Source organism: Corvus cornix, chromosome 1A (assembly GCF_000738735.6).
Source record: "Corvus cornix cornix isolate S_Up_H32 chromosome 1A, ASM73873v5, whole genome shotgun sequence".
NCBI lineage: Eukaryota > Metazoa > Chordata > Aves > Passeriformes > Corvidae > Corvus > Corvus cornix.
The window spans coordinates 23,454,318-23,475,589 of record NC_047057.1 but is presented as its reverse complement, the minus strand read 5'-3'; the positions used below and the strand labels follow the sequence as shown (position 1 = coordinate 23,475,589).

Genomic DNA, 21,272 nt, shown 5'->3' with positions numbered 1-21,272 from the left:
AGGTAAGAAGTGAGATGCTTGAGTGTTTGTACCTCACTCTGCTTTCTCCTCATCAGTCAGGTCCTGCATCCAAAGATGCAGGTTCTATTGATGAGGACAAACTAAGAAGCAAGTTTTATTCAAGGGTTTCTTCCCACCCAGACACATCATGTCCATTTCCAGCTCCTTTTGCTTCCTTTCCATCAGAAGATGGCTATACACAACAGCTGACAAAGCCACAGACAATATGCAACACGCTCGGGTAACATTCAGGAAGATACTCCAATATCCTGCAGTTCTGTTGTATACAGAGCTAAGGTCTCTCCAGCCTACAGCTCCAAAATTCGGCATTTACTATCACTTTTCACTGTACAGGGGGTACTATAGAAACACCATCCAAAACTTCCTCACACTAACGTCCAAAAAGTCACCAAGAAACAATGCTCCTTTTGTTGTGCTACTAGGAAAGATCTTCCCTGACAAAGTTGTTACCCTGCCCCTTCCCAGAAGCTAGACACCTAAGCATTGCCATTTAAAAATTGAGGCTCACACCTCAAACACTTAACCCAAACACACAAAAGCTATTCCTGTCTTGGGGGGGTTAAAATTCAAACCTCTTCTCTACCAGATGATTTTAAGGTTCAGTCTCAGGGGGTTCCTAGCCTAGCCAGATTATACTATCGTATTTCTGATGCCATGATTTTTTGCCTTTTCTTTTATACCCCTGTTATACCTTTTTACAACTTCCGTATTCTTAGTGCTTTTTGCCTACATTCTTGGACTTGTTTGTTCAGCTAGGAGACAAAACATTTGAGAAGCTTCGTAGGTAGGGGTTAGCGTGCCCCAGACCCCAAGGTCCTCTCCAGAACACATTTTGTACTCAGATAGAATCATCATGGGGAAGGTTCCTTGGGGAGGGAGGCTCATTCCAGCCTCTAATTGGGGAATTTTTGATAATATGCTAATTAGTAAGACCTATAATGTTATACCAGATCTTTTAGAGGTATGCATTTCGGTGCATTCCACCTGGATGTAGTGCACCTAAGGATCCTTAAAATAAATACCAAGGTAAAATCCCTTTTTCCCCTCTAACCATGTTTGACCCTTGATTTTAAGACCAGGAAAAGGCATCATTTCTATTTTAAGCTACTGCATTAGGAAAAACTGATTCAGGATTCAATTGTGGCGATGCATAAAGACAGGGGAAGGAGCTGGACACCAGTGAGGACACCCACCCCAGAAGAGGCAACTGCCAATTCCAACCTGAACTCTGACTACTTACACTATGCCAAATGCATACTTATGGCAAAACACTTACAGGCAGATGAGCAGGTATAGGCACAACACTAGAATACAGCAGGTTCTGCCAGGCAGGCCTCCTGTGTAGCATCTGAGCAGCTGCTACACATGCTCTGGTAGCATCTACTGCAACAAACTACTCTCTGGAGACAGACAATGGAAATGGTGCTTTCTCTTCCTACTGTCAGACCTCAAGTAAGTACCAAAGTGTCCTACTCTGATTAGGCTGGTCATGTTTTCAAGTACACACGTGGTGCTTGGGAGACCTTCTACATTTTGAAGCTGGACAAGGTGAGGCACTGGAACAACTTTCTCTCAGCTTGACTCAAATCCTTCCCTGGCTCCAGCCAAGAGCAATCATAGCCTTTCAACATGACAGTACTCATCGCAGAAGAGAATACTACTGTCACTGAAGGCTCTCTAGTCCCTCCTTCTCTTTTTCATCTGCGCATTTTGTTCAGATCACTTCAGGGAGAGGATAGCAACAAATCAAGAACGGCACTCGCTTCATTTCGCATTACTTGGTATACAATGCTGCAATTTCAGTTCTTTAAGAATGAATGAAAAGCAACACAACCTGCTTTCCTTCTCTGCCAGTGCCCATTAGGACTCACAGGCAAGAGAAAATTTTGCTATCACAGGAGTCAATCACCATTTCAGTTCATTTTCTATGCATTAATATTTGTAGAGGAAGAATCTGGATCAGGATTTACTAAGTCATTTCTCTCACCAGAGTCGTCTTTTGCAGCTTTGTGGACTTCATGACTATCATTACAAACAGAATTTTTCACATCCTCAACAACTGTAGTTTGTAGCTTTTTGCCAGAGCCTTCCTTCTCCTCTTCTTTGTGTTCAGATGATTCTTCCTAAAAGAGGTCAACCAAAACAGCTGAAAAGAACAGTAACAAGCATCATCTTTGCTGTTCCTCCATAAGGAATTCCTCATCTCAGTCTAACCCTAGCTTCATTTAAGTTACAACATTCCAGACCATATTCTTTTTTTTCCCTCTACTTTGCTCCAAGGAAAATCATTAGCTTCCTGTTCTCAATCTTATGCAAATTTCTTTTTGTTTCCTCACTTTCAGCTATCGCACCATGATTTTTCCTAAATAGTAGTAAAACTTCACAGATTAGAAGTGTAACATAGAATTGAGAAAAATCTAACCGATTCCAGAAAGAGTCTACTGCCTATTCTTTTTCCATATTATATTACCATATTATAGCAAAGAAACTCTTTTGACTCTGAGTAAGACACTGTATAACATCAGAAGTGGATGATCAAAAGATGGATGTATGTGAAAAATAAGTATTAAGAGAAATCCAGTTTGCCACGTGTTTCTTACCTATCCGACCCTTAGAAAATACCCCTGTGATTGAATCATCCCTATATACTTACTTTGGTGCTTGAATGAAATGTTGCTCTCAAATTTTCTTCTTGCTTATTTAAGTGCAAGTTTTCACTTTCTTGTTTCAGTGGTTTACAGACTTTATCATCTATTCCTTCATATTCCTCTTCTTCAGTATCTTCACCATCCACATGTTCAAGTATGACAAAGGTTGCTCTTTCACTTTCAGGTCCTGGGGTTTTTTCTGCTAACCAACAATTACTGCCACTTTCAAAGCCATCACTAGAGTTTGACTTTTTCTCCCTAAGACTACAACTATCTAAGAGAGGCTGAGGTATCTCTTTTTTCCAGTCTGTCATTTCAGAGTCCGCAAAACAGGAGCCAGCATTTCTGTGCAACTTCTCCTCAATCATGCTTTTCCTATTCCAGCTTTCTTGGGTATCTTGCAGATTATTCAGATTTTGAAAGACAGCTTGTTTTGGTACTGACTTGCAAGATATTTCATTATTCATGATCTTTGGAGACACTGCCATTTTGTTTTCTTGAAGCCTTTCACAAGACCCAGCTATGAAAGACACAGGACTATCAACAGATTCCTCCACCTTTTCATCATGTTCCTTACTTATTTCGTCATCATCACAGACATCTCCAGCTCCCCACTGAGCATCCCCTTCATGCTTAGCTTTACTGAAATACTCTAATTTCTGATTAATTTCCCCTTTAGGTTCTGTTTTCTCCTCTTCCAGTATTTCATTAGACTGAGTTTCTTCATCTTCCAGCTCTTCCTCCTCCTGTTCATCTTCAGTAAAATCTTCTTCATCCTCCTCCTCCTCCTCTTCCTCCTCATAATCTTCATCACCATCTCCATTGTCATTTTCATCCTCTTCCTCCTCCAGTTCTTCTTCATCCAGGTTGCTTGCAGCTGAGACATCTTGATTAAACAGTTCTTCACTGTCTCCTTTGTTCACATTTGCAGCTGATGGGATTTTTTCTTTGAGACTTTTCTTTGGCGACTTAGGACTTTCAATTCCAGAACCATCACCATCATCTTAAAGCACAAAAAAAAAAAAGGACAATGCATGTGAACAGAAGGAATTATGTAAACAGTAATAGGCATGTTATCAGATTAATGTACGAGAGAGAAGCCATTTGGGAATGTCTGGAATTGGAGAGAGGTGAGGTTGGGCAGGATGGAGGATGAATTTGATGAAGGAAAAAGGCTTAAGAGGGGATTAATATCTTCATTTTAATGACTTATTTTATTCTGAATTACTAAGTGCTGTGTTTTCAAAATGCTACTTTTCTCATTTACTATCACAAAAAACCCCCCAAACCAACTAAAAAACCTACTTATCAAGTCTACCTTATATATCAGTATATCATGCAACCTTTTGCAAATAACTTACTGTTTTTCCTGAACTGATGTGAAGCACTCATTAACAGTGTCAGGTTTGGCTTCTGCAGCTTCTGTAAATAAAGATTTATTTAAGATTTTTTTTTAACAGCAACAACAACAAATCTTTTGTTCACATCAAGTCTTGAACAGTAAATATAATCAGACTGTCCTTATGATAGTGCTGGCTCCATCCTATACTTCTAACTACACAAACACTCCTCTCATATCCAATTGAGTAAGTATTTCACACTGTGGAGGCATCCTTCTGCAAATTGTTTTCAAAAATGTTTATGTGCATAACAGTTCTAAAATTCTGTTTCTAATATTTGTAATATGTAAATAAAATTCAATTATATTTAAAACTGCATTTTCAGGATGCTTACTTGCAAATGTGCACAAGGTAAGTAACTGTTAAGATCCCCATACTTAATGCAGAAATTAGTCCCTGCAAGTACACTTTAAAAATATCCCTAATCTCAAAATCGTGACAGAAAAATGTAACATTTCTATTTAAATTAGTGCAAGAAAATGAAATCAAGTTAAAACTAAACATGCTTGCATCTCCAGCATTACAGAGTGGGCTGAACTACCACACTCAGGTTCCACATCACTGCCAGTGCAACAGAATTGATCCAGACATCACTCAAAAGTTGATAATTCTACAGGTCATTAGTAAAAACAGTAGGCATGAGAGCTTGTAACTGATAAAAAGAGTACAACCCCGAGCACTCAAAAAAAAAAAAAAAAGAGGAAAAACATGCAGTGTGAGATCACATGCAAGCACTGAATGTCATCTTATACAAGAAAATAGATGATGACCCATCTGAGTAACTCATCTGTTCATTGAGCACTCTTGAGGAACCTGCTGAGGAAAGGAGAACTAGGTGATGAAGGATTTTTGTAGCTCTTGATAAATAAATATCCTTTATCACTTAGGAATCTATCCCCAAATTTACAGGAAACACTACCAATGTTTGAAGAAGAAAAGGACAGGTTGTAATACTAACTTACAAACTTTTAAGGTCTGCAACTATGACTCGTATGAACAAGAAAAAGTAAAGCTATGGTTGTCTTGTCACGTACTGCTTGCTTTGCTCCAAATTACAAATCTACTGCATACTCTGTCACAGCTACAGGTCCTTTAGGAAAAACTCAGCAGAAGGAAGGCTGGCAGGCCAGAGATTGCTTTAAAGAGCAAACAATACTGGCTGGAACTGCAGTTTCTTTCAGTTCCAAAGAAAATTTGCCTTCAAACCCCTTATTTTTACAGGACATTTTCCCTGTAAATGCACCATACCTTGGGGGTAAAATCAAGTTCCTCTTCCTCAGAGGTATGCCAACTGTCATCGCTCCCCTCTTTCTCAGAGCTTCTTCAAAAGCAAAGCAAAATGAGTACTGTGTCTCTCATGTCATTCCTCAGGTAAGTGTTAGGTATTTTGAAAGTCTCACCTTATTGAGTCTCCTTGGGAGAAGTCATCTAGTGCTGTTCAAACATTAATCGACATGTTGAAATTAAATTTAGCATGCTAAAAATTAACCATCTAAAAATTAAACATTTAACATGGACAACTCTACAGATCATAACAGAATGATGCTTTGGGTAGTAAATTCAACACACGGCGGCATAAATGACTGCATTTCCAAAACAAAACTGCTTCTTCAAACAACACTGAATTTAAAGAAAAAAAAAAGGAAATAAAAATACCAGAGCTGTATCTCTTTTGGACTCTTATACCTAGAAGTTAAAAAACATAGAAACACGTCTAAACTAAAAAAAAAAAAAAAAATTAAAAAAAGTGTAACATTAATATGTTACGTTAGGAAACAATTAACAAAATTGTGGTGGTTTAGCAAGACATTAAGTAGAAGAACTTCCAAAGTACTCATCTCACACACAAGTACAATCACATGCAGGGATTTATTATTTTATGCAGCATTATGTACAACATTATGCCACATATTACACTATCCACTGCTCTACCCAGTTACAGATTATTTTGCAAATGTAATGAAAATCAAAAAGCATAATCAAGCTCTAAAGCTCAAGTAGAAGAATCAGCAACAGCTCTGCACACTGCACCAAAAAGGGAATTCAGCAGACAAAAGTGGCAAACCCAGGGCATTCTATAGCACACTCCAAGCCTTCATCAGTGTTACAAACACGACTTGCACATAGGATAATAGGATAAATCAGGTCAGAAGGAACCTCAGGAAGTCTCTTAGCCTGCCTTCTCAAATTGGGCTCAGTTATGATGTCAGGTAAGGTTGTTCAGGGCTTTATCCAGCCTGGTCTTAAACACCTCCAAGGATGGAGACTGTACAACCTCTCTGTTTTACTGTTCACACATTCAATTAGGAACTATTTTGTTACCATTTGTGCCTTATATCTCCATCTCCTGTCATGTACCGCTGGGAAGCACCTGGCTTTGTCTTCTCACATGTACTAGAAGTTGCTGCTAGGTCCCCTGCAAATTCATTTCTTCTCTAGGCTGAAAAAGCCCAGTTTCCTCAATCTGTCCTCAAAGGGCAAATATTCCTGTCCCTGATGAATCCGATGGCTTTCCACTAACTTGCTCACTGTTGAAAGGCCAATCTCTCTTGCACTGGAGGCTCAGATTACACCCAGAACACTGGGGTACAATGGGAACACAATCCAGAGAGTGCCAAGTAGAGGTGGAAAATCACTTTGCTCAATCTCTTGCCTATGCTGCTCTTAATAAACTCAGGATACTGTTGCCAGGGCACCCTGCTGCCGGCTCATTCTCAGCTCACTCTGCCAAGGCCCATCAGGTTTTCTCAGCAAGGCATCTCTTCCTGCCAGGCAGTGCCAGCACCTTTTCTAACAAGGGGCTGTTCCTTTCTGTGCTCAGACTGCACTTGCCCTGGCTGCATTTTGCAAGACAGGCCTGACAGTTCATTTACACAGCCTGCCAGAGTAAATGCCTCTGAATGACAGCACTGCCCTAAAGTGCATCTACTGATCCTCCCAACTTAGGGCTATTCGCAAACTTGATGGGAGCGCACTTTAGCACATCACTGATCTACTAAAGAAACCTGAACTCTAGGAATCCAGCTTCAAGAGTGCTAGAACCTCTCAACTATCAACAACTACGATGAAACAAAAGGGCTCTTCAATTCCCAAAACAGAAGGGGAAAACAAACACAACTTCCACATAGTAGCTATTTCAGCATTCCTCAAGTTCCTTATAACTAATTCTTGGTAACCAATCCAAGGTCTTTGGCAGAATCATTAAAGGGAAAAGAAAACAAAGGCACATCATGCCTGAAGACATCCCCTCTACTAGCAAGAAACACAAAAGAGCATGGAAATTTTGTCTGTTCTAAAGACAGGATTTATGTGGGAATTTTGATGAGTACATCTCCTGACCCGCACTGGGCTTTTAGACAATAAAATATAGTGTTCATGTCATGTAGAGAAAACCTAGAAGCTGAAACCACCAGTGCAAGGACAAGCTATCAGTTAAAATACCAACAGTCTCTAATTGTTACCATTTCCTACTGCAAACACATGCTATTTAAATAATATTAATTAGTTGTACATACCACAGTTTCCTGTTAACTCAATCAGTACCAGCAGTCTAACCTACCTGCTAATGTCCCAAGCAGAATAAAAATCTGTCTCCACCAGTGCGGAGCAGTCAGTTATCACTCTTGCCAGGTGACTTCAGTTATATTTTCAATAGTACAGTCGTAAGTAATCAAAAGAGATGAGTAAGTTTTCCGAAATTTTGCTTCCAATGAATATATTAGCTCAGTTGGGTAGAGCATGCTGCTAATAACACCAAGTTTGTGGGTTCAATCCCTATATGGGCCATTCACTTAAAAGCTTGATGATCTTTGTGGGTCCCTTCTAACTCCGAATATTCTGTCATTCTGTGAATAGTAACTTTAAGAATGATCAAGACCAGGTCACGTTGTCCTTTAGAAGGCAAGAGCGAAAGCTCATGAGCTAGCTTTCAGAGAGAATTCTGATTACAGTAGAAATGGGATCTAGAAAAGCAGTCTCTGGGGACTGCTTGTTTCTACTTTAATTGAAGCCCATTTCAGAGTAACAGAAGTGCTTGTTTAAAAATAACATTATTTACTATCACCAATGACAAAAAGCAAACACTAAATTCAATAATAAAGAACCAATGCAAAACATGCAAACAAACAAAAATCACGCAAAGCCTGCTCTCTAATGTAGTTCATAAAACCAGTACCATCAAAATAGGGACCTCCAGAATAATAAACATCATAGATGTGTTGATATTTGTATTGTACAGCACATTTCATATTTTAAATGCTACTGTATAAAATACCTTTCCTTGATTTTCCTGCTCTTGATGTCTGGTTAGGAGATTGTTGCATTCCTATATCCATTTAGGAAAAGGCATGGAAAGGACAGATGGAACAATGACATCAGAATAAACTGGAATTTCCAGAAACTTGGAAAAACATAAGCAGTACATCAAAACAGCTACAGCAATGGGAGAACATACTGTGACTATCAGCCTATTCTACAGTTAGAAGTGCTGGAAACAACCCAACCACAATCTACTGAACTCTGCTCTCAAGGGACAGTGTCAAACAGTAACTTATTGTACTTGCTCCATGTAAAACATCCATATTTCAATATTCTGAAATACTGAAACTGATTATCAGAAATATACTTTACTGACAACTTTGTATTTCCCTCAACTTGACTACTCCTTGTCTAGCACAGCTGCAAATGAAATTCCTCCCTGGTTGTAGAGTGCCTTACACATACGGCACACAAAATTCCTTATTCTAAGCATCTCAAAAATCCATATGTGCCTAGAACCAAACTTTGGAGATTATCCAGAAGTTTCAAGGAAATCTTGGCTCCCTGTACTCAGACCAGCATGCAACTTTGAGACATTATGTTATTTACACACACTCATCTTAAGTTACAGTATTAGCATGTTTGTTATCCCTAGCTAAAAAAGGAACCCAGCAACTTGTTGCCTTAAACCAGCTCAATCTTAAAAGTTGTGTCAGTTAGTGCCTGATGCAAACATAGGCCACTTCCAGTTTGAAGAGTCCTGCTTACACTGATATAACCATGCTGAACCATTTACATACAAAAGCTACGCCACCAGCCAGAACACAGACACAACAAGAGGGCAGCATGTTCCCCCAGGGTTATAGAGCAGGCCACAATTGGACCAAAATGGGTGCATTGACTGGTGTATCATGTATATGTGTTTGTGTGTGTGTACATGCCAGTGTGTTGTGGAACACAAGTTCAAAATATAAATCACTGTGAATCTGCTCTACCCATCCCACTTAGTAACAAATCATTCTGTTATTGCAGCTAACTGACACCAAATTTCTTCATGATGTAACATTTGTCTCAGAGCAGAACGGAGTCCTGCCTATATTGACTTTACCACATGGAATGAATGTGGCAAAATGACTTGTATCAAAAAAAGATACATATAAATAGTTGAGAAAGGACCTCATGATGGTTTCTCAACCCTTCTACATTTCTCTGTTTTCTTAAAAGATGATACAGGACAGCTTTTACTGACCTTGGGAGATATAAATCACTGAAGCCCTTATTTCTTTTCTAAGAGCTCTATGATGGAAACCAAACAGTTTCCGTAGGGACCCAGGAACACGAAAGGAACAATACATCACACAGTAAATATTCAAATAAACAAAAGCCAACTTCTAAAGTAGACTGAACTGCTCATTAGAGGAGAGTATTTTGAAAAATATTCAGCAAGTGCAAAAGCAGCAAAAGGAACAAGGACAACACTGAAGATCCCAGAAAAACTGTACAGAAGAGCAACAGAACAAAAATAATTCCAAAATGGGTTTCCCTGTTCTCTTGAAATCATTCCAACTTCTCCTCTAACAGAAGCTCAAAGTCTGTTACTGCACCATATCACAAGGACTCTCACAATCCAGGACCTGTACTTTTTGTGTGCAAGCTAGAGACTGCAGATTAATGCAGGTAAATATTCTCTATATGCTACTCATCTCTCAGAGACAGTAACAGTGTCCACTGTTTGGGCAAAAGCAACATTTTCCTGATTAAACCACTTGTACCAAAGCCTTTCAAAAAAAAAAAAAAAAAAATCCTGCAATCTATCAAGAAACTTTCAAAATCTCTGACTAGATCAAATCAAGTGTTCCTAAGCCAAAGGAACAAAGTCTGACTCTAAATGAAATTCCTGTATCTAGGAAAAATCAGTGATGAAAAATATCCCATATTTTGCTCATTTTTATTGACATATTTAAAAATGGAGTACGGAACTGCACTTAAAGGAATAATGAACTGTATTTGAGCACTGTCTTCTGCCCATTTCCCACATAGTTCCAATGTAAAACCCTTAAAAACTCAAAAATAATAAAATATCCCACTTGTAGGGCTTGAGATGTAAAGTACAAGACAAATTATTTCATTTATACTCAGGTATTCATTTTCTAAGATTTCTCTAGGACTCTGAGTTCATAAGCATAGAGGATTTTTAAAACTCACTGAAGGAGTTGATTTTATAAAAAAAATTATTACCTTGCGATCCAGAAAAGCAATTAAATTGCCTCATGATCAAAAAATTATTAAAATTACAGAAAGTGGAAGAAAAGCATTATTTTTATTGTAAATCAAACTATGTTTAAGCCAGTACAGCATACACAGACACTGCGATGTTATTGCTAACAAAGTTACTTTTCCAATATAGTATTTGCTAAGTACATCTCTGCAGCACTTACATGACAACTGTTATAACTGATTTTGAGAAGTAAGACATGCAAAAAGGACCTTAGTGCAGATGGAGCTATTAACATCAAAATGAAGACACAAACTCTGGGAAAATCAACAAGACACGTACCTTTCTGCTCATTTCTCTGTTGCTTCCCAACTACAAAGAGGAACAACTACTCAGGTGGAACCCACTGCTTTTGTAATTGGATTTTCACAATCTGAGTGGCCATCTCTAGGTAAAAGTACACACTTGAAAAATAAAAACACTTTTGCCTAGCTTCTTCCCTATCCCCCTTCTCTCTCAAGGAAAACCCATAGAGATGGGCAGTCTGACAAACAGAAAGTAACAACCCTAAGAAGTGAACACAGAATGCAAATCAAATGCCTTCACAGCCTGACAAGCAGCACTTACAACTATCATCAAATAAGCACATTCACAAAGCTTTTGCTACTCCATCTGATGCCTCCACTAAAACCAACGGTGAACACAGTAAGCGCTAACAACACAAATCCACTAAAGAAAAGCGGCTCCTCTTGAGCTACTCCATGGTTAAGGGTCTTACCTCCTCTGTCCACAGCAGGTGCACCCAGTGTAAAGCCAGCAGCTGCTGCCCGGTGTGGAGTGCCAAGTGCTGTGATGCCTTGTGCACCACCCCCTGTAGAAGGTTCTCCTGTGTTTTCCCAGTCTGCATATTCTGCCAGTTGTTTACTAAGACTGTATAGAGAAAGAGAGGAAATATATTTGATAAAAAATAATCACATACTTGTATACACCATTTAAAAGAAGAGTTAACAGCCACTTCTTATCCACCCTACACATATTCATAGTCATATAGATTCATATACTTATATGCACTTACTGCATGACTATTACACACTTCAATATTCACTAGAGTCATGTTCACTCTCTAAATATCAAATTCAAACCTACAAAGTTATTAACTCCTGCTTGGTACCTGTCAAGTTCCACCTCTGGATAACTGTAGGATACAGACATATTTTAGAGTTTATATTGAGCAAATGTGAGCTTAGCAGTAAAACCCGAAACCTAACAGAGAACTCTGGGTAAAAATTTTCCTCAACTTTCAAGTTAACACTAGACACTGGAATGATACATAGCAGAAGACAAGAGGAAATGGCCACAAGTTCTGCTAGGGGAGGTTAAATTGGATATTAGGAAAAATCACTTCAGCGAAAGGGTCGTCAGGCATTAGAACAGACTGATCAGTGAAGCTGTTGAGTCACCAGCCCTGGAGGTATTTGGAAGATGTTGTAGATTGGCATTTAGGGACGTGGTTTAGTGGCAGGCTTGGCAGCGTTAGGTTGATTCTTAGTGGCCTTTTCTAATCTGAGTGATTCTATGAAGACATCACTGAGCACACCTTTCATACAAGTGCCAACACACCATTAAACATACTTGGTGCTGTTTCCACAAATTATCAAAAACCACACTGATAACTGACAACTTACTCTAATGATACAGTTTCAAATTTACCTAGAATATCCATGAATAACAGCATAATCCTCAGCTGTCCATCCATTAGTGTCTTTATGGGAAACATCAGCACCATACCGAAGAAGAACTTTTATCAGATTAAGCTCTCCACCAGAAGCAGCAGTCATAAGTGGGGTTCTGAAGGATCCAAGAAATATGATATGAAATAGATTGTTTTACACAGTCACTGTAATTATTTTTGTTTCTGTTTGCCCTCAAAAAAGTATTCTCCCCATTACTTTAAAATGAACAAAAGCATTTTTCATTAAGAGAAACAATAAAATGGGAGAGGGTCTCAAAACAATTAAATGTTTAATCTTAAAGCTTCCACACAGACAACACTTACAAACTCTACTACTATGCAGGAGATGGCTTTCAATTTGAGGGAATGCTGCTGAGCTAGTGGCAGGCTTCCTGCCAGAAAGGCCAAAACAGACAGTAACATTTTGCAATCCTCAATGTGGAAAGCATCGAACGAGACAGCAAGCCACTGAGGCATGGCCATCTTTCACAAATCACAGAAGAAACTGCTGCTGTGTGGCTCCTTGTTTTGTATCTTTTCAGACCTCATTGCCATGCCTCTCTCCAGCCAACTTTAAGAATATTACAGAGACCGATGTAAAGTTTTGACAGCCCCTCACCTTTCACATTGATCTCGAGCATGCACGTCAGCACCTTTTTTAAGGAGAAACTCCATTATTTCTTCATGATGTTCGGAGATAGCAAGAATAAGAGGGGTACATCCCTCCTGAAAGGGCAGATAAAGTTAGAAATCAAAGTAAAAAAAAAAAACCCCTTCAAGAAAAATATGAATGAAACTTTTGGAAAGCACTTAATTAACAAATATAAAAATTTACCTTATTTTGGGCATCAATATTGGCATTATTCTCAAGCAACAGCCCTGCTAAAGTAGTATTACCAGAGAGGACAGCCAGGTGAAGGGCAGTGTTGCCATCAGTGTCTGCCAGATTTGGGTCAGCACCGTGTTCTAGCAGAATAGCCACACATTCTTCTTGCTGGCACTGTACTGCCTGGAAACAAAACACAAAAAACTTCAGCATTTACATTTCACTTTGTTGCAATTCCTCCAGCTTCCCAATACTGGGAATTAAGAGCACCTTCAAAGATTAGCTAACATATGCCCATTCCACACCAAACACAATATGCATGTTTTTACAAAGGTCTACATAAAGAATACTGAAAAATACGTAATTTAGTTCAAAATCAGTAGGCCTCACTTGCAAGAACATACCATAGTCCACGTACCTTCATCAGTGGTGATCTGTTATCATTGTCAAAAAGATTTATCTTACACTTGTTTTCTACTAGATATGTAACTACATCCACATGGCCGTTTGCACAAGCAAGATGCAGAGCTGTCCTAAAAATTAAACAAATTGAATTAGCACAGACAGGGATAATTTCACACTTTTTTGATAAACAGATATGACCACAAGTTTCACTTTGCAAATTGCAAGCTTAAGAACTCACTCCATTACGAGTACCACTAGCTGCAAACCAAATGCTTGGGACTTGCTAGCAAAAACCCTCCACAGCATGTGCTTAGTAAGGGGATATTTCCTTCACTATAGACCTGAATCTGCAGAGATTCCTGTGCCCAGGTGTTGGGTACTGCCCTCAGTGGGACTACACACATGGCACAGCAACAGAGACCAAAACTAGGGAATCTGAGGACTATGGCAAGTAAACTTCTAAGTTTTTCTTTCATCATTCATGGGAAAGAAGTGTATTGGAGATGTAGGAAATGGGTTTAATCACAAGAATATTAGAGTTTCCCTGCACTTTGAGAATTTCTCCTTTTTCTCTAGCTTTTTTACTACTGAAGCAAAACCAAGAACGTGCTTGCACCAAAGTGCCTCTAATAACATGTAGCAAAACAGAAAGCAGAACACTAATCCTGACTACAGGAAAGTAGTTTTTGACTTTCCTGTAGTGTTCAACTATCATAGTCATAAAAAGTTTTCTATAGAGGAAGTCCTCTCTGAGGAGGCAATACTGTGTTTCCACATTATATAACCAGCACAGGAAAAGTGAACTTTTTTCTTCAATTTAAAGCCTTGCCAGAAAGAAAAGGGTCCTTCAAACCACAGAACATCTTAGGTCTGATGTCAATTAACCAGTCTACTTATACACAAAGACACAATCATCAAGGAAGTCCTTGCATGTGTTTCCTCCCTTGAAGGTGACGCAGTAAGAATTCTGCAGTTCCCCAAGAACCATAGGGATCACCAGCACTAGTTTTGAACCTTATCACTGTAGGTAGGTTCTCTGTATTTAGAGAAGCTCAGCTAACCTTCAAAATATTTTAGTACCTTGTTGAGAGGCCAAGGTACAACAGCTCCCTGGCTGGGTGGGAACAGAGAGGGGAAGGTACACAAATGTGGCACATGATGCAGGAACTCAATAATTTATAACGAAGATACTCCTTGTTAGATGGCAGCTGATGGGGCCCCCTCTACAGACTCCAGGATGAGGACAAAAAAACCACACAAGACTTCAAAGAACTTGTGATGTCTTGCTACAGACAGGGAAGAGACTGAAGCATCAAGGAAGACCTCCTACTTCTGAAGAAAAAACTGACTGAGATTATCTGAAAGCTAACCAGGACTGGTTATGAAACCAGTCTAAAAGCTTCTATTAACAAGCACGAGGAAACGTGACAAACCTGAAGTCACTAACTATGGGCTCATCGCTGCCATCCTCAGCCAATCCTCTCAATCTGCCTAGCGGAAAGGAGTTGGCTCTGCTTGGAGCAAGGCCTGCTGAGCTCCACGGAAGATCCACTTCAGGGAACAGGCTGGCAGAGAACATCAGAGTGTTCAAAGTTGCCTGTCCCCACAAGAGACTGCAAATAACACCGAAGCTGTTCTGCCACCAGCCCTAGGGACCCTGCTCAGACTCTGCTTCTCCTGCTGCTGCTGCACTCACATACACTGATTACCCACGGGGCAGAAGAGACCTGCTGATCTCTGAGCAAACAACCCAACCAGGAGGCGTCAGGGAAACAGCAGCTCGACAGCACACGCTTTCAAAGGCAGTTAGCCAACAACCCAGGACCTACAAGCTAAGCAACGTAAAGCTCTACAAGTTCACTCTGACAAGCAGCTGACCGGGTAAATCTCTCTTAGTGATTAGCTTTGACCCAGGATTCATGACTAGCCGGTATCATACCTACATGTGCTTTCAACTCTGTGCCAAGTTTTGTCTACCTTTTCCAGCAGGGCTGATGGCTTCCCTAGACCATGTCTGAAAAGCCTTCTCTCTCCTGACTGATGCTGTTCCATACACATTTTTTGGAGGTCCTATGGGCTACAGGACCCACTTTATGGAAGGAGCCTGTAGGTGTGAGACTTGCCACATCCCTGGGGTAGTATTTTGGTTTTGGAAATCCCAAGAAGCAGAACTGAGACATTCATATGAACAACACACACATTTTAGCCGTTACTTCATAGATTTCCTATTCTTCACTTCTACTTCCAGTCATGTCTTTCAGTCCCTGAAGGATGTGACGGTCATTCAATCCCACATCACACCCACAAGCACTGCGAGGGCACAGGTGGCCCCTGGAACCCTCAATGCTGGTATAGCATACACCAGCTGCAGCAAGCAGGCAGACTGTCCAAAGGACCCCTGTCAGGTAAGCTTTCCAGCACTGAGCATTGTCATGCCAAAAATCACTGCAATGCTCTAGAACTTACACTGCCTTATGTCTTGTAAAATTTGTTTTGGGGTTTTTTTTTTTACACTGTGCTACTTTATTTCCCCAGTTATAACACTGATAATAGCTTGACACACAGAAGGAAACCTTGGTAGAGGAAACAAAGACTTCTAGACAACACTTTAAAATACCAAAATTAGCCAAAGTATATACCAGGCCTGCTAAGATCTGATGACTATTTCTGTAAATGCCATTGGGTACCCTGACTCGGGCAAATGGAGCAGGCACAAAATGCAGTCAATTCACCTTAAACTGCATCCCCCATCTCCAGCTGCATAATCAAATACTAAATGCCAACATTCAGGCACCTAACCCCAAATACTAAAGTGATGCGTACTGTGCTCTTCCTTGCTTGTCCTACAAATCTAGGTGGTTTTAGGGCAATAAAACTAGATGAGTTTTATTGCTGCCAGAAGTCCATCCTTCTGGACAGCCAATCTAGGAAGCTGAGCTGCTCTGCTTAGCATCTCTTCAGAATTATCACAAAGGATTTCACGCTAAGACTTTTCAGGAAAGGTGATTCCCTTATGCATATGATAGATCACTAGGAACTATGCTGCAGCCCAGGGCTTCTCCTTACGGTAGAACTGTTAAGTGCTTGCTGTGCTTGATTCAAAACCCCACACAACAGCACCTGTCAGAAGCAACAGCTTCTCCTGCAAGTCACTGACCAGATCTTCTAGTCCAAGGTACTGATTAGCTGTACTAAAGCCTCAGAGCAAAAAACTAACTGCGACCTAAAACCACACTGTGGCTTAGGCTGCCCCATCACACTCATAAAAGGCAACTGTGCATGCAGCATCAATAAACAACATGTTTATTTTGCGTTATAAATCCTTCCTAACTGCAGTGCCCACCTTTCTTTAAGTTGCTCCCAGCTGAGGCAGTGCATCCTTCGGGCTCAACTACTGAACCTGCACGCTGAGCCCTCAGAGGTACATAGAGATAGGTGCGATTACACTCAGACTTCAAACCCTGGCTGGAGAATGGCCATGAGGCTCCTCTTGCAACCCCCGTTTGCCAGGCTAAGACTTCCACTCCTGCCCCTCTGGGCACGGACATACAGCTCCGGGAATGAGGGCACCGAGGAGGCCGGGTCAGAAATGGTGAGGCGACAGTTGGCCGAATTCAAGGGGTTTTTGGCACCACAAGCCTGCTTCCCAAAGCCAGCCGAGGGCTGCTCTCGGCTGAGGCGCCCGCCCTCCCGCTCCTCACAGCGACGCTGCAGGTCCGCTCCTGCGCCGGGGGGCTCCCGGGGGCCGCTACAGCTGCACCTGGGGCTCCCGAGACCGCCTCGCGGCTACCGGCCTTACCGCTCCGCCTTGTCCCGACCGTCGATGCCGTATTTCCTCAGTCCCTGCCGCACCTGGGCCAGGTCGCCACTGGCGGCCGCGCGGTGTAGCTTGCCCAGGTCCTTCTGCCGAAGCTCGTAGGCACCGGCGGGGCAGGGAAGGGAGGCGCTGCCGGGCGGCGGCTGCCCCTTCTTCTTCCTCCCGAACCCGAAGATCCTCTTCATCCCGCGGCAGGGACACAGGCACGTCTAAGGAGAGCGACGGCGGGAAGCACCCGGCGGGCTGTATCGTGCCTCAAGCAGGGACAGGGAAGGGGAGCTCCCAGCAGCGTCCTCGACGCAACGCGGCTGCTGCGGAACGAACCTCGCGCGCGGCGGCAGCCCCGGGGCAGAGACAGCGCCAGCCCCGACCCCCGACCCCGCGCACGGCGAGCACCGCGCAGGCGCGGGAGGGCAGCGGCGGACGGGCCCGCGCAGGCGCGGCCGCGGGAGGCGGAGAGTTCTCCGGTGGAAGCGCAGGGCGCTTAGTGCTGTGTGGATGCTGCTATCAGGCTGGGGTGAATGGGTGACAAGAACAGACAACACGGATTAATACAGGAGGAAAGGGGGTGGAGCGGGACTTCAGACATCATCTAGTTACGTGCCTGACCAGATGCTGAGGAATATGTCTGGTCCAAGTAGCTGGGATCGCAAGCTGCCGATTGAGATGCAGGTTGAGCTTTGGGTGGGAGCTCGAGACAAGGAGCCGTGAGCTGCCAACCTTCGGGATATCAAATGGAGCGAAGACGGGCGACGCTAATCAGGTGAATAGACTCTGAGAGACACAGCAGGAGCCTGGAATTGCCGACTTTTTGGATAACAAAGGAGATGAAGACCGGTGACGCCAGCGAAGTCGTTGGACATGGAGAGTGGGACAGGAGCCGACGACTCGGGCGGAAGAGCGAGACGGGCTTGCGGCGCGACTGTGAGGCTGTAGAAGCCCGGGGTTCTTTATGTAGGTGCCCTCCTCAGAGGCACCAGCTCGAGCTGTTTCTGTGTTACTGCACAGGAATACATTGCTTTATGGAACGAGGTACCTGAGACTCTGCTATGGAAAACTGGGGTCGAACGGGTTAGGAAACCTGGTCTGACTGTGTGAGAGTGGGGGGTGTGAGACGCCCCTCAGCTCACTGGAGCCGCCCGCCGTGAAGGGGCTGCGCTTCAGCAGTGAAAGCCTTTGGCCCTGGGTGTGTGACTGTCAGAGAGGTTTGTGAATGGTCAGACTGGGAAGTTTCCGTAACACGCATGACAGACTCAGAAACTTACTTTCTGGTAAATGGGGCTAAGTTGGCGCCGACCCAGAGGAATGCAAACATGCATGTGGACGGACTTTATGAAAACGTAGTACAGAAAGCAAAATATTTGGTATCGGTAAGTTTGGAATCATTCTCAATACTGTACTGCTACAGTGATGCCCCTGGGTAGTTCAGATACCATGTCATTTGCGGGCGATGCCATGGTACAGTATACCCTAGGGTATTTGGCTAAGGGAACACCTTGCCAGAACACTTTTTCCTATCTTTAGAAGCTACTTTTTGCATATGAATTTCTGAAAAACAGATGGCAAACAAAACCTAATTCAAACAGAGGAATGCATTTCACAATGATTAGCAGTGAAAATATTTATTGCAATGGGACAGGAATATAATGCCACTTTTGAAGGAAGTGATTTAGCCCTTTGAAATATTTTCCTTCATCACTAAGAATGGTACATATATTAAAATCTTTATTTTCCTTCCCAGAATGAATCTTCACAGCTTTATCAAGTATGTTTGCTTCTGCAGTATTCTCTCGTACCGAGGTGACTGATGTACAGTCAGTTTTAGTTGATTCTCAGTGTATTAGCAGTGTTATTTTTTCAGACGTGATGTCTAGAAAGAAGAGCCAAAATAATAATCATTTTAAAAAGATGGAAAAATACTTTTTTGCTGAAACCACAGCTAAGTAGGTTCAGGTTGCAAAACCTAAATTTCTATGAGTATTAGGAAATTACTATGAGTAACTATTTTGAGAGTGTCTCTGTAGTCTGACCATTTAATGGGAAAATGGAGAGCAAAATGCATTTTTTAACTGGATATATTTGTTTTCTTCTAGTCATCTTAGAAGAAAGGCAAGTTTATTTATTTATTTAGAAGATGGCAACATGGAGTAAACACGAGTCATCTCTATGCTCTTCAGGAGGAAGTATTTAATCTCAACTTCTTTTTCAAGTGGACACATGCTCAGCCACACATAGTTTTGTTTTTACAGGTTACTCCACAGCTAAGACCAGGAGACCCTAATTCCATGTCAAATATTCCAGAATGGTATCAATAAAAACCCCTGTGATTACAGTGTCAGCTTTAGTTGGTGGTGACTTTGATAGCTGAATGGGCTAAAATTTGGTTTCATGCTTTTAAAGATAAGGGGATCCTGATGAGGTCATAGAGTCATATGGGTACAACAGGAACTATTCATTCATTATTAGCCAAAAAAGATGCAAAATAAATAGCAGGACTGTCACTAAACCAACTGTCAGCTGTTTGTATTGATCTTTGTCCATACTATTTCTTTAATTGTGTTGGATCAGGGTGCTGTTGAAGATATCAAAGTGTTTGTTTTTAGTTTTTTGATCCATTTCTATTTTTATTTTTATAGTTCCTTTTTGGATTTAGGTTTGGGGTTTTTTTTTTACTTTTTGTATTTCCTATTCTGTTGCCTTTTCTGCTCAGTGTTCTCTGCTTATCTGTAGTTTTCTCAGTGTCATCTAATAACAGCTGTTTCTTTTCTTGTGTGCATGAAATGTTTCATTCCTGTTCCCAAATTCTTGTTTCATTACAAAACTCGTGTATCACAGGAAGATTTCCAAATAGGGCTTAAGTGTGACTTAAGTGTTGCATAAGCATTGGTATTTGGGTTAGTCTGCTAAAGGTATCCTTTCCTTCAACATGATTCACTGTAACTGGATAATTGAGCTCACAATCTTTGTACAGCTGAGGTATTAAAATGGCAGTCTGAAATTCCCCTTTGCCAATATGGCTAATTTCCCTATTAGACCACCTGATGTATTTTGTCTACGGGAAGGAAAAGTGTCAGTAAAGACTTGGGCTGATAACAATATGCTGCTAAGTATCTGGTTCAGTACACCTGCTTTGCAACTGCTGTATTTATAGAAGGAGTGGTACAACTTAGAAAAGCTGTCTGGGACGACTGCATGTCTTGGCAGTGCCGACTCAGAGGCTTTGAAGGGCATGGATTAGTTAACACACATCCTGCAGTGACTTCAGCAGCTTTTGCTCTAAGCGGAAAGCTGCAACTGTGGGGAAGCTTCTGCTGTGCCGCCTCTGGAGCCTTCTAGAGTCATTGGCTACGCTGAGTCAAGTGGGGGCAGTTTTACTTGGTCCCAGTCCAGCCTGATGCACCATATCCCATGCACACAGTAGGATTAACAGCTAGCTTTCTGCTCAGAATGTAGAAGGGATTTCTTTTGGCTTCCTCTAAGTGATGAACAAGAAATGGTATTTTCTTTTCAATACAGTAAAAGCTTTACTGTATGAGATTGGCTCAGCTGGTCAGAGAATGGTGCTAATAACACCAAGGTTATGGGTTCAGTCCCTGTATGGGCCGTTCACTTAAGAGTTGGACTTGATGATCCAGCCTTGTGGGTCCCTTCCAACTCAGAATATTCTTTGATACTGTGATTCAGAAGAGGCTTACTAGCATATTCAGAACCACACAAATTCACCGGCTCACACTTTTTGGGCTACCAATATACAATTATCATGGAAATGAACTCTTGTTACTGTGGAGTCAGGTAGGTTGCAATTGGATTTGTTAGGTTTGGTTACATTTTAGTTGAGAAAAATGCCAAGTAAGACCTTTGTTTCCCTTCTTTTTATTAAACTACTTGGAAATTATAGACCATAAGAAAGTGAGAAATGTCTGTTGACAGTAGGACTGCAATACACTGAGA

At 41.5% G+C, this 21,272-nt stretch overlaps 1 protein-coding gene and 1 long non-coding RNA gene across 13 annotated transcripts in view; one reads left to right on the top strand and one right to left on the bottom strand.

Annotated features, from left to right (window-relative positions):
• LOC104698286 (ankyrin repeat domain-containing protein 26-like) overlaps positions 1-17,714 on the bottom strand; it is a 54,056-nt gene extending 36,342 nt beyond the window's left edge. For 6 of the 12 annotated variants that reach the window (XR_005604415.1, XM_039570396.1, XM_039570398.1 and 3 more), the window contains exons 1-12: positions 17,304-17,714; positions 13,518-13,632; positions 13,109-13,282; positions 12,893-12,999; positions 12,252-12,389; positions 11,320-11,471; positions 8,343-8,393; positions 5,470-5,503; positions 5,318-5,390; positions 4,031-4,091; positions 2,675-3,672; positions 2,009-2,144 (exon numbers count right to left, since the gene is read on the bottom strand). Coding sequence is in view for 11 of the 12 variants with exons in the window: in XM_039570396.1 (XP_039426330.1) it covers positions 2,009-2,144; positions 2,675-3,672; positions 4,031-4,091; positions 5,318-5,390; positions 5,470-5,503; positions 8,343-8,393; positions 11,320-11,471; positions 12,252-12,389; positions 12,893-12,999; positions 13,109-13,282; positions 13,518-13,632; positions 17,304-17,506 (2,242 nt within the window). In the remaining variant the exon portion in view is untranslated. Of the gene's footprint in view, positions 1-2,008; positions 2,145-2,674; positions 3,673-4,030; positions 4,092-5,317; positions 5,391-5,469; positions 5,504-8,342; positions 8,394-11,319; positions 11,472-12,251; positions 12,390-12,892; positions 13,000-13,108; positions 13,283-13,517; positions 13,633-16,847; positions 17,215-17,303 lie in introns of those variants that run through there. The other 6 variants (XM_039570397.1, XM_039570402.1, XM_039570399.1 and 3 more) reach the window with 6 other exon arrangements.
• Positions 17,715-17,767: 53 nt separating this feature from the next.
• Positions 17,768-19,831, top strand: LOC104698285. The gene is made up of 2 exons (XR_753279.4): positions 17,768-18,691; positions 19,415-19,831. It is a non-coding gene; the product is annotated as an uncharacterized LOC104698285 (long non-coding RNA).
• The last annotated feature ends 1,441 nt before the right edge of the window (positions 19,832-21,272 follow it).